The 13,467-nt window shown below is 44.8% G+C and overlaps 1 protein-coding gene across 1 annotated transcript; it reads left to right on the top strand.

The window, feature by feature from the left end:
- Window positions 1–1,899: 1,899 nt before the first annotated feature.
- On the top strand, window positions 1,900–2,370 carry LOC146208228 (uncharacterized). Its single transcript, XM_084587230.1, has one exon. It carries the CDS (start codon window positions 1,900–1,902, stop codon window positions 2,368–2,370), a length of 471 nt encoding a protein of 156 aa, XP_084443356.1.
- The last annotated feature ends 11,097 nt before the right edge of the window (window positions 2,371–13,467 follow it).

Below are 13,467 nucleotides of genomic sequence, written 5' to 3'. Positions count from 1 at the left end.
GAAAATATTGTTTAGTAATATTGCATGCAAATTCATTTTATTTAAGCTAGGAATGCCATAAAATTAATTTCAGCAGGGCGTGGTGATGAAAGGATGTCACTGCATTCCGGACGCACACGCAAATGATTATGTGGAAAAAAGGACTACATTACGAGTACTCGAACTTTACTGTCTCAAGGAACCCCAGCGGCCATCAATATATGATGGCTGCTATTGTTCCTTACGGGGCTGCTGGTTCAGTATGACGATGGCTTGTGGGGCGACGAGACATATATAATGCATTCGCATTAATTAGTATGAGGGGCGTTCAACCTATGGCCAGTATTGCAAATTTATAACAGTCGTACAAGGTAGATATTTGAAATATATATATGAAAAACTGTTTCGAGCATAGCACTCCTAAACATAGCGACGGCATCAAAACAAAACTTGTACCATCCATCAAGAATGCTGAATCACATGATTCCATTTTGTGCAATGATCCGGTTTCTGCATTTGAAGAGTAACGTATGGAGAAGACTCATACCGAGCTAGTGCCGATGTGCAGTGGCACTGCTCCAGCATACGAACATGGCGTTAAATCGCTCAGATGATTTCTGTGGGGACGAACAAACCTTGGTGACCAAGAAATAAGTGGCCGACTGGTAATCAATAACGAACCACAAGTTTCTGTGCAAGGGAGAGGTCTAGTTATCTCTGACCGGTGAAAAACTTAAGATAAAATCACGGACCAGATTAATGTGAGTGCAGACCCTATTCGAAATATGCTTAACAACCTGCACATGGCAAAGGTTGCAAGCGATGCCAATTTAAACCGTGGTAATGCACCGCGGCTCGCTCAGCAGCAGAGTTGACGGTGACACACGCGGCCTCCTTAGGCTATGAAATTTTGTCCCATTCCCCATATTAACGTTGTTTGACAACCGATGACTCGTACTGCTTTTCTTGCACGAAGAACAAGCAACGTGGGAAACTTTTCCTGGACCACAAGGAACTGATTGCTCAGGGAAAGCTCTCCCAAAATTATCGAAGTGAGGATATAAAAGATATAGCCTTCCGCAGCTTTTCCAATGTCCACCAATGACACGCCTGCGTCACCTTGGGGGAATAATACGTAGGGAAAGCAAAAATTCCCACCCAAGACTCAATTCTCTATCCATGTTTTTCCATGCCAATAATGCAAACTTTGAGATCCTCTCGTAGTCCGCAAACGAACCCTTCAACTTGTATCCCGACACGCGTTCTTTTCGCTTCATTGGCTCTTACTATAGTGATTTGATTTCAGTGGCATAAGGAGCCATAGGACGACACAATTTAATTTTTTCGCCCAGTCCGAAGTGATGCCAGGGAACCATTTTACTAAACATTCCACCCTAGTTACGACGAGCAGCCGGCCACTGAAACGACCTTATTCACTGAAACCGCTGGTGATGCATCAGGTGATGCATTGTGCAAGAAAAAAAGTACAGTCCATGCATATAACTTTTGCTGCTTTTTTGTGGCGCTCTCAATGGGAGCCTATGCGTCGAGATAATTTGTTTCTCCCTCTGGAGGCTGGTGGAGCTGGTCTTCAGCACCTGTTTGTTCATCAGCTTGTTTCAAGGTTTTTCTTTTTTAAAAAAGCAAGCCATCGCTTCCTCCTAGCTTTGTTTAATAGACGATTAAGTGCCCATTTGCCTAATTTGTTTGCGCCCACTGGTCATAGGAGTGAGGGTCCTTTGTGTGTTAGTTGCCGAAGCATTCCATTTCCTCACTGCACGGTTTTCCTTAGAATACCTATACAGTCTATCCAGAAGAGAGATGACAAAAGTTCTTATTGAGACATTATTTCCTGTATCGGTCTATTGGCAGGCTTACCTCCCCTTTTTAGACAATAGTGTATTAAAGCAGGTTCAACGAATGTATGTACAATCAGCATCAAAGACTTTCTTTCTTAAACTTCACACATCAACCTTACCTGTCAAAACGTGGCTTCGTGCAAAAGGGACTTTTGTGCCATGGTCAGTAGACTGTCGCCTGTATCAGCAGCCAGAAACTATACATCATTGCTTTGTGTATTGCCGTGATGCAGTGCTTTTTTGGGACATTTTTCGAAGGGCTCACAAAAAGGACATTGATATTACGCCCAATACTATAAGGTTCTTGCCTACAAAAGAAGCATCTGAGCCGCCATGTGACATTTTTGTGCTCATGGGACTTTTTAGCCCGTGGAAGAGCCGCATGATTGATCGCCACGCAGAGCCACCACGTTCATCGAAGTCTCTGTTCAGAGAACAATGTGCTATCGTGCGGGGGTTATATGCTGCGCAGGATCGACCTTCTGCTTGGTTACATTTACTTGATGCATGTATATGTCTCCCGGAATTTTGATGTGCGATCGAAGTTAGAGCTCGATGCTGGTTTAACTGTGTATTGACAGGTTGCGGAATGCGACCTGGTTAGAAGTACTTCCATGCAATAAAGAAAAAAAGATATGATATACGCGTTTCACGATCCCGGGGGTGGCGTAGTTGGTTAAAGTGCTTGGCTGGGGATGCCAGGGATGGAGGTTCGATTCCTGTTGGAGACCGTTATTTTACTGATGACGTTAGTTTCGATTTCGGGTGATGACGTCATTCGATTGACAGCTATACTGTGACCGAACAAACTCCGACAGTATGAGCCATTAAAGGATTTCGCCTTAAAACCTCTAAGTGATAGGAAATCACTGGAAATACTAAACTATGGCGGGCACAATTGACAGATTATTCGATCGATCGATAAATCAATACATTATTTGACCTTGATTGATTGAGTGAGCGAGCAAGCAAGTGTCACAAAAAATGCCTAGCTTGCGAAATATCGAAAGATTGATGAGGTCGCGGAATTCATCACACGTGTTATTTGGGCATCGTAGTCGTCACTCGCGGCGTTACCACGTTCATGACCGCTTCATATTGTACGACTTCGTGGTGCCTCAATATGTTTGAACATTCGCACGTGCGACCGTCGCACATTCTCCTGCTGCCCTGCAGGTGTATTACATGCTGCCCTTCAATTCTGCAAAGTCTGCACATAGCTTTCGTCATTCTCTTGATGTATGACAGTGTTATAGGCCTCTACTGATTTCTGAGCATTTACGCGAAGCGTACTGTTCTCGCTGCGCAGCAAAGCTGTCGCCGAACTCCTGGTTACAGAGGGAGCGTTCAAGGACTAGTCAAATTCCTGCCGGAGCAAATATTTGGGTGGCGCCGTCATTCGAAGTGGCAGCTACCGGAACTAGAAACCTGATGCGTGTTCGCTAATGTAGATCGCGCCTCCTCGTTTCTCATCATCAGACTGCTCGTCTACGTCAATGTGGAGTCGTAACAGAAGCGGAAAAAAGGATAACGTCTTGCATGGAGTGTATGTGATACATGTAATGTTCGTCGATCGTTTGACGGCTGCTGATAGTTTGATTGGTTGACTGATTGATTAGTGTGTAGTGATTGGTAATTAGTAGATGAAACCAGCGCGGTGAAGACAATCTCGTGTGCGTGCCGTTGAATTTGAACACGTTCGATGACCTGTGGCTGGCACGACACCGTCCTGATATTGTACCAGATGCATGTAATAGTGCGGGTGCTTCTTTCAAGGATTTTCCCTGTCGTCGTGGCGGTACTCGACGACCACGGCATAAGTCGTAACACTGACGCCGAGAAGGCGGAGAAGAACGCTCCGTATGCGGCAGCTAGACGGTTGAAGCGGAGGCGGGATGCCGAAGTATGAACGTTAAAATGGAAGCAAAGAGCCGTAAGTGTGCGCAGAAAGCCGAGCTAGAACGTCAGCAGGCTACCTAAATGCAAGGTAACAGGAGCTGAAATGTCAGCTTCGTTCAGTAATAGGCAATGAAGCGGGTGTGATCAAGGTAGCAACCAATGAGACAGTGCGTACGCTATCAGGATTACTCTAAGGCGAAGCTTAAGCGTTGTCCTAACTGATTTTTTTTTTTTTTTTACGTGGGTGTATTATTATTATTTTAAGGGTTTAACGTCCCAAAGTGCACGCAGGTTATGAGAAACGCCGTAGTGGAGGACTTCGAAAATTTCGCCCACTTGGAGTCCTTTTACGTGTACTGACGTCGCACATGCACCCGGGCGCCTTGCTTTTCGCCTCCATGGAAAAGCAGCCGCCGCAGCCGAGATTCGATCCAGCATCCTTGGACTCATTAATCGAAAGCATATGGGCGTATGAGGCAGGGGGCTTGCTTGTGCATCAATTTGGTAAATACATCCCATTCCAATCATACGCTCACGTGCCTGCGGCGACAGCCTCTGACAGAGGCCTGTTGTCAAGCCATATCAAAGGAGCAGTAGTCAATGCTTGTTTTTCACGCGTATAGATTCGGAGCAAACAAATTTTGTGCGGAAACCAGTTTCAAGGATGTGACGGGCTGTCGAGTTCGGGGAGATCTAAACTCCAATAATGTGAAGACACTACAGAACTGAGCTTTGCGTGCAAGTAAGGGAAATAGCTTGCATCTAAACGACGGAGAATGAAAATTTATTCGTGGAAGTGGGCTCGAAAATATCACCGGTCTCCAAGGCCTCGCGGCGTTAGTACCGACTCGCAAATGCCCCACATCGTTTTCCCTGAGCAGCAGTATCCGCATGCCAGAGGCCCTCGGTGCACAAAAAAAAAAAAAAAGGAAAAAAAAATAGAGAGAGATAAAAAACAGAGATGGACCATTACCTCTGTATGCTACACATAGTTTAGTGTCTTCTGCAAGTAACAGCCCAAATGGTCAGCCTGCGTTTTCCAGATCTCCTAAAGCCTATAAACAAGTGGCCCATATTGTGCCGACACTGGTTTCCAGTTGTCGAAAGCTAGTCAGGAACCTTTGTATCGCTTGGAGGACCCACATGAGCGCAGTCGTACAGAAAATCGAAGAAAAGACAGAGCGTAACTTTCTACCATTTATTTAGTAGAATGGTTAATTTTGTTTCTCTGATGAGAATCTCTGAACGTCTGTGATACAATTTTAGCAGATTCAAGGAATATGCTAAGCAGTAGATTCACTGAGTGCCGGCGAATCGGAAAATATGGGTTGCATGTTGCTTTGACTCAGCATTTAAAATAAAAGCGCGACCTTTGGAACTCGCCGATGACAAAAATACTGCATATTGATGAACGGCGCAATATTCTCCGCCCGTTAACGAGCTACTCTGTCCAAGGAGGCTCTTATCCTCGCCAGATACCAATATTTTATTCAGTTTCCTCTGACTAAAAATGGCGCAATTCAGGGGAATCCCCGAATCAATAACAGCCCTTTGAGTCGTTTCGCATAGCGCAGTGCTGTTTATAGGGCCGTTGCAAATACGCTGTCGGTTGGTAAATTCGCACTAATAACGCTTGCTTGTTAAAGGCTATCCGTGCATGCATTCTTTCTCACCTGAATACGCAGATAGAGCGTTACACAGGCGCAGTTCTAACCCTGCCAAGGACACTCGAGCATTCTCAGTACGCGCAACGCGTCCGTAAAGATACAAACAACCTATATGAGACAAGGGCAGGGTTCAGAAGATCCCTTTACCATGCACGAGCAGCGAGCTTTTAGCATCCAAGCAACGCTTTGTATGAGGCATTTTTCATCTTATTATTATTATTATTTTTTTTTCAATTCGACTTCGTCACTTTGAAGCGTTGTTTATGCAGAGATCCCCGCAGTTCCGCGAAGCGATCGATGTGTACGTTCGAGTTGAAATGCGTATAAACCGCTCATTTGCACAACTACTAGGTTGTAAGGGGCGATGGAAAACAATGAGACAGCAGATTATAATGGTAAGGTTATAAACAAGCCCCGTGTATCGTGGCGTTTGCGAGAAAAAAAATCTGCAAAACCACCGATCGAATACAGGCTTGAATCACAAATCATTAGTTAGCCAAATGGCGCCAGCGTCACTGATAGGTGGATCGATTTTATCGGTATTTCATTTCAATAGTAGCGGAAGCTGATGCCGCATTTTATGGGAGATTTGAGATTAATTCTCAGTTACACGACACATAGTAGACGGCAAGGGAAATGTTCATAGTGTGGAGACAGCCGTAGCTAGTCCGCCGATTTCAGGGAAGCAGCAGGCACTTCATAAATCTAGTTATCAATGCTACTGAAACAGAACTAGTGTCAGTACTGCGAGGTGCTAGAGTAAACGGGTTGGTTTGTGCGGTTTAACGTCCCAAAGCGACTTAGGCTATGAGAGACGCCGTAGTGGAGGACTCCGGAAATTTCGACCCCCTCGGGTTCTTTAACGTGCACTGACATCGCACAGCACACGGGCGCCTTGCTTTTGTCATTTTGGATGTGGAAGGCCCAAATGTGAAGCACTTACTAACTTGTTTTATCTTTTTATTTTGCGTACAATATATCCTAGCGTGTTCCGTATTCCAGATCAAACAATGCGACGCTCATAAGAGCCCAAGCGTGGTATCTCAATGTGGTCAGGACCCTCGAATGCTGAACATAAGGATGCGGATAAAATCCCGACCGCTGCAGCCGCTTTTCAGCGGGAAGGGATAAGAAACGAGTCTGTGTGCTGTGCGATGTCTGCACGTTAAAGAATCTCGGGTAGTCGAAATTACTGGAGCCCTAAACTACGGCATCTCTCGTAGCCTAAGTTGTTTTAGGACGTTAACCCCCCTTAGCGAATGAACTGTGGTTCATAATAACTGGTTGCCACAACTTTCCTAATAGATGCTCCGTTTATAGTTATGTAGGCGCTGAGCAAGCCAGCCAGCGCTGCAGCATTGAACGAGTTTCGCGAGCCTTCTCCGATAAGATAAGATACTGTTTATTTCATGTTTTTCCAAAACATGGGGAGATGAAAGAAAAAGCTGCTGAACAGCAGCTTGACAAGCTTTCACCCTCCGTATTCACACAGACAGCATCACAGCGCACAAAAGACGTGTCCATGCAGATCATCCATACAGAAATCATACAGTGATAAATCTATACAGTACTATAAAGCAATGGGAATTACCCATAACCTCCATGAAACCCACACGCAGACAGCATACATTCACGCTCAACATGACCCTGTCATTTGCAAGCATAATACAACAATAAAAAGACAAGCGATATCTGAGTAGAATAAATTCACTTTCTCTCAGTACAAAAATCGAAAAGGAAAAAAAAAAGAAACAAACAAACAAAAAAAAAATGTTTATGAGGTATAGTGCAATAAAAAAAAATCGGAATTAGATGTTTACTGACCTCGGCCTGACCTCGTCATTTGTTTGTTTGCTCTTTCATGCAAAGGAGTGAAAGGTCACCGTTACAGGTAGTTTAAATTTGCGAGCCGAGATAACGATCGGCGCTATAAAGATAACGCAGAAGGACGGACCGCTTTGCGCGTCTGCATCAAATAGACAATCGTTTCTCAATCGGAACGCCCGTCGCCTGGCTCACCTTTCCACCTCGTCGAATACGGCGCTTGCCACATAGATGTGAACTGAACTTGGCACCGTTCCGAAACGGTTCGAAGAGCTCTGAAAACACCGTGATAGATGAAAAAGAAAACCAGGAAACGCGAAAGAGCGTATAATAACAACTAAATGACCATGGGTCTTTAAAGTTGTTCCAACCCTCGCATTCCCCCTCCCATCTCTTCCAGTACAAAAGTTATGATCTCCAACACAAACGGCTGAGACAAACATGTGTTTCTATTTGCTCTCTCTCTCTCCTTATTATGAAACTGATGCTTACGTCATAGCAGCTGGGAGCGGATGGTTTCGAACGACTTAGCGCTTATATTGAATTCTCACCTCACAGCGGCGGCGACAGTATAATCAATTCGATCGCAAAGCTTATCTCTCTATCCTGGTAAAAGAGGAACTACGAAGAAAGAGAGACGCGAGTAAGGGTGAAGGGTGGGGGCAGGACGGCCTAGATTAACTGCCGTTAATAACCGAGCGGAGCGAGAGTAGCCGTGGGAACGCCGTTGCGTGTCGGGGGCACTTAAGTCGCGTCACAAGCGGTGCACATGTCCGCGAGGTTGCGACAACGCAGCGAGTTGTGACGTCAGGAACAAGCTTCTGCTGTCATCGCGATTGTTATGACGCTGCGGATATGTCGTTGGTTGCGTGACGTCGCATGGGCTAAATGTGTACGTACGCGCGTGTGTTGTGCCCGTGAAGACTGACAACGGAAGGGAACGGCTTTGAAATGTTGCGCATGAGAAAAGAAATAAGAGAGGAGAAATGTTTGCTGCTTTAAGGTAGTCTCCCTAATTATGACCGTATTTCCCGTAGCTATTGAGCAATACCTGTCTGTCAAACAGACGGGCTTGCTTAGATAGCGCCGTAGACGTAGGAGTACGATTCATTCCCTGAACAGGCGACGACGCCACGCGTTACACCAACTGCGCACGTCGTAGGCTATTGATGACGCATCAAGCATTGCGCATGCTTTTTTACCTTCATCGTCAATGTGTTCAGTGGTAAACAGGAATTTCCAGCACGTCATTTCTTCGCGAAGTAATTTCCAGTACGTCATTTCTTCGGGAAGGTTCTTTTGATTGACACAATTCTTAGTAACTGCGTGAGGGTGCATTCTTAAACAACCTGATAATCAAAATAATAAACTTGCACACAGATGCCAACTGGCAAACATAAATGCAAACCTCCACCGGCACATCACCCGGGTTTCCGCAAAGCCCTGGCTGGAAACCGGCGACGAAAACCCTCCCGGTCACTTTTGGGGGCAACCACTGTTTTAAAATACCCTCAACATGAAATGCAGCTCGTCGTATAAGGCGTGTTGATACTCTAGTTATTTTCTAACTTGAGTTCAAGTTCGTATACGCTCTAATCAGTGCGTCAAATAGGGGCACGGTTTTATATATGTACCACGGGGCTTCTCCGGTAGAAGTACACTCCGTAGAAACACTGCTGTATATAACATATCATAGTACGTAACCTTGACTAGATGAGAAAGCCTTCAGGCATGGCGCTCTTTGGCCAAGCTGAAGAATAAGCACTGAATTGTCGCAGCCTTGTATATGCAAGCGCTATGTGAACTGAAAAATTAACCACGCTTTGTGCTATGTTCTGATATGTCTCAGGTCAAAGTAGCTGTTTTTAATGGTAAGTTGAGCATATATGATATAAAATACAAACAGAAAAAAAAAATCAATAAAGTAGAAAGAACGCTTTTTTGTTTTCTTTATTTATTTTTGGCATGTACATTTCTGTCATGCGCAACTAGTCGTTAAGAATTACCATGCACCAACAAGCCCAACAAGAAGTTCTAAACTAAAAATGTCTACGACAATAGCTGCAGGTGATATAAGTGCCATTTATAAAATTGGCTGAGGTTTAACCATACGAAATATACTTATAGGCGAAGTGAAAGCGCATGCTTTTGCTTGTTTTTGTTTTGATTAGGTTAGGGTTAGACATGCGCAGATAAAGTTTTGTAGCGATTAAATTGTGTCACTATGGAGTTGTGGACACCGTATACTACAAAAGGGAACACGTGATGTTCTCTATGCCGTCGATTATCAAAGGTCAAGTGGAGGTACACCATATGTGGTACCATGGTTAAGCTATATAGACGCACTGTGACCTCTGTCTCGTTGAAGGTCAGGCCGCCGGTCAGGTTTAGTTTGGCTGATACATGGCATAGCGTAGCTTTCGCTTCAGAAACTTCTGGCATTCTTCTCTGTACCGTGCCAGGAAAGTGCGCTTCGCTCAGCCTCATCATTGGCACGAGGGACGCCCATGTGTCGATCTAGCAATCCCGATGCATGTGACCGCGCAGCAGCGGCCTAGTGGTTAGCCCGCCCGTCTCGGTAGTCAGTTCGAAACCCACCGCCGGACCACCACCTGTAAGAATGGGTACAAGCGTCCCCCGGCCTGGCGCTCGGCTTCCCTAGAGGTGCGCGCTTGGGAGAGGCTCCGTAAACCCCGCTGTGCGCCTGGTGAGCCAAACCTAGTTTCGAACAAATTCACAGCCTGCAAAGGTGGTTCATTTTCGTCTTGGTTCTCACTTTAAGCCCTCGGCGTCAGGAGGCACGCATCCTGGAGCCTTTCTAAAAAGAAAATAAAAAAAGGCTACATAATGGGCTTTTGCCGCGCGAGGCGGACTTATTGTCCGATGGCGAAACGGATCACTGTCCCATCGGCGAAACTATCCAACTATATTTCCCCCGGCCTCTTTGGGGTGTAATGCTTGGAAAAGGGGTCATAGGTCCCAAATAGTTGCGTCGATGGGACAATGATCCGTTTCGCCATCGGACAACGGACTACAGTAAGTCCACATCGCGCGGCAGAAAGCCCATTATGTGGCTTTAAAAAAGGAGGCTGCTTAATTTATAATGTACTTCTACCGCAAATCTTAGGTACGAAATATGCCTAAGTATTTTATTTCCTGTGCAGTGGTCAGTAGGGCTTTATTTGCGGCCTATTCATGTGGCTTATGATTTCTTTTCCTAGTAAACCTGATATGTAGCGAGTTTAGTTGCATTTAGGGACATTTTACACTTTGTAATCCATGTTTCTATGTTATCCAGGTAATTCTGCATGGCATCACGAGCTTTTACATTTCTTATAACTATGCAGAATATAATCATCTGCAAACATGTGAAAGGATGAACATATACTTTAGATTTAGATTGGTACTGAGGCTTCCCTTTTTTACCAGGTGGACCAGAAAGGTCATAACCAAGTCAACTGCCTACTGTGACGGAGTCTGACCTGACGCGATTGATGTCGGTTTCGATAAGATTGCACCTTGACCGTCAAGCAATTCCTGTATTTGGTCGTCATAGTTGGGCCCAAGATTTACTTCTACATCTCCAGCGCACAATAGCAGCCACAAAAAAAAAATAATAACAATAAGACCCTGCTACGCAGAAAACCAAAATGGCGCTTCGTACGCACTACTATTATAAACACAGACGCTCATTTGTAACTAGATGGAGTCAAGAAAACAAGTTGGGGTGTAACCAGCAAATCTAGCATATTCTATTTAAAAGTGTCGTTAAAAGAACGAACCTGCAGAAGCAGCAGAAGGTGAATAAGGGCTACCGTCATAATGTAGGTTCAACGTCCCGTCAACTGAGTGGCACTGTGGTAATTGGTACTCCGGAGTGATCAGCGTCACAGCTCAATGTGCACTATTGCCAGCTGGAAACTATATAAAGCGTGCATGCTTGGGAATGACGGGCCACCCACGCAGCTCCAAAGCTAAAGAAGGACACTTTGGTTTTTCCAGGTCCTCCGTGCGCACGTCGGTGACCGAGTCAAGTGACGTGTGACAGGTTTTTAAGAAAACGGGGCATCCTGCATGAACAGCAGAAGGTGAATAAGGGTCATGTTGCCTGTTCCATGGCCCGTGAGCGGGAAGAACGGTGAAGGGCCGCCATAAGAAAACATCTGCTAAGCTCGTAGGTGGTTTCAGAGTCTGCTAATGTCTAGCAATCCTAGCTGTGAATTCTGGTTGGAATATTATTAGGAATGTCATGATTTGTATGAATAAAGAACTCTGCAGGACAACTACTTCGTGTCTTTTGCTAGCCGTTATATAGTGTCGTTACGAATGATTACTTCTAGTCGAGTGAGCAATTGAAGCTTCTGCCACATTCCCTGCAGTGTCAATGCTGAATTGAAAAGGTCAGTGCCAGACAAAAAATCTATCGAGAGCACTGCAGAATATACACTGGAGAAATGCGAAAGCCTGAGCGCTGCTGCTGCACACGGGACATTGCGCGCCTTTTGAAATGCCTTTTTTAGCAAGTCCAGGGCTCATGCCATATATAATTGATTCATAGGAAGGGAAAGGCGCAGTATCTGTCACACTTGCTATGTGGACACCTGAACCGCGCCGTAAGGGAAGGGATGAAGGTGGGAGTGAAAGTGGAAAGAGAGAAAGGGGAGCCGTAGTGGAGGGCTACGGAGTAATTTCGACCACCTGGGCAAAGTGGAAATTTCCTTTCCTTGGTAGGCATTCGCTGCAGTGCTCCTACAAGCGTGAAATTTGACGGTGCACTGTCGCTTCTGTCGTTTGACAGAAGCTCTTAAGAAGCTCTTGTTAACTGTTGTCATAGGAAGCTCTTGTTAACTGGGCCTTGTGATTCCCTTATGTACGGGGGTCACAATAGCACCGTTTACATGGACCAGACTGCGGGAGTAGAGCCGAGGGGTTGAGTTGAGTGCACTCGATCATACCGGTTTTACATTATTCCTACCTGACGAGCGGCGATTACGGCTGCGCCTCATGTCGAGAACTAGCAGCATATTCCAGTTTTTTTCCCCAGCGCATCCCTCGCGTTTTCGACATTGTTCTCCTCTCCTCTAAACCAACACCATTGAACTCGACCGATTCGAACGTGTTTACATGCTTCACTTATGCTTCCTGCAGTGGGACCGAGCTTGTCAACCCAGCATTTTCGGCGGAGTTGACTCGATTCGACACCTCGGCTCATCTACTCGACCCGACAGCGTCTACATGAACCCAGTAACCTGTCGGGTCCATCTTAACGTCGCTACTGAGGTTCAGCCATTCACGATCTAGCAATCCTTGGCAATAAAGTTGTTTCTCTCTCATAGGCATCATAAATTTTCATGCAACTTGACTGTCCTATCACTTTGTCACGTGATTCTCTGACAGTCACGAGACATACTCTTGCACCTTAACTACCCCGTGGCGTGGTCGTGTAGTGAATATCGCACGATTGAGATTTGAATAAATTGAATAAATTGAATTAGTTAATTAGTAATTATTCTTAATCAACAATACAGTTGCATTATTTCAGCTGCCAATGACCTTGATAGCCGTATTAATTGATTAAATTTAATAATTATTAACTCTCGAAAGAATTTCTTATTGAATTAAATCTTAAACTTTGTCTTTAATCTCGCCACCGTATATTACGTACGAAGAAATTTTTTCACACACTATTAGACACAACGTTTCACCAACACATTCAATAACGATGCCGCTTCGAACGGAACATTTAGTTCCATAGTTGATTGAATTAATTAACCAATAAGAATTTGGAATCACCGCTTTCTGACGCCCCGATACACGTGACAATATAATACATTCATTAATGTACTAGCCAACAACATTCAAATTTTTGACATTCATCTATCGAGGCGACGTTTTCGTGCCAACAAATTTTGCCGACAGTACATAGCCATGTAATGTTCTCGCAGAAAAATAAAATCCTACTGAGATTGCAACTCGAAGAAGCGCAGATATCTACTTCAATAATCGAAATACAGCCAACATAAGGCGGCCATTTTCATCTGTAGTGGTCATTTATGTAGTTCTTCATGTATTTACTTCAATACGCCTTTCTAAAAATATCCAGACGCACATTGGTGTACGGAGGTATGAAAAAAAGCATTTTTTGTAAAACCATAGTAATGAATACAACTGACACAGCGAAGAGCCACTACAGCAAACAACAGTTCGCAAGCACACACAAATGTGAAAAAAAAAAATGC

Source organism: Amblyomma maculatum, chromosome 1 (genome assembly GCF_055883805.1).
Source record: "Amblyomma maculatum isolate TAMU_Amacu chromosome 1, ASM5588380v1, whole genome shotgun sequence".
Taxonomy (NCBI): domain Eukaryota; kingdom Metazoa; phylum Arthropoda; class Arachnida; order Ixodida; family Ixodidae; genus Amblyomma; species Amblyomma maculatum.
Note: the sequence above shows the minus strand (reverse complement) of the source record. Positions and strands in the feature narration are given on the sequence as shown.

What these genes read in the sequence shown, in the direction of transcription:
- LOC146208228 (XM_084587230.1), top strand. Translation starts at nt 1,900, where the DNA reads ATGTATGTACAATCAGCATCAAAGACTTTCTTTCTTAAACTTCACACA.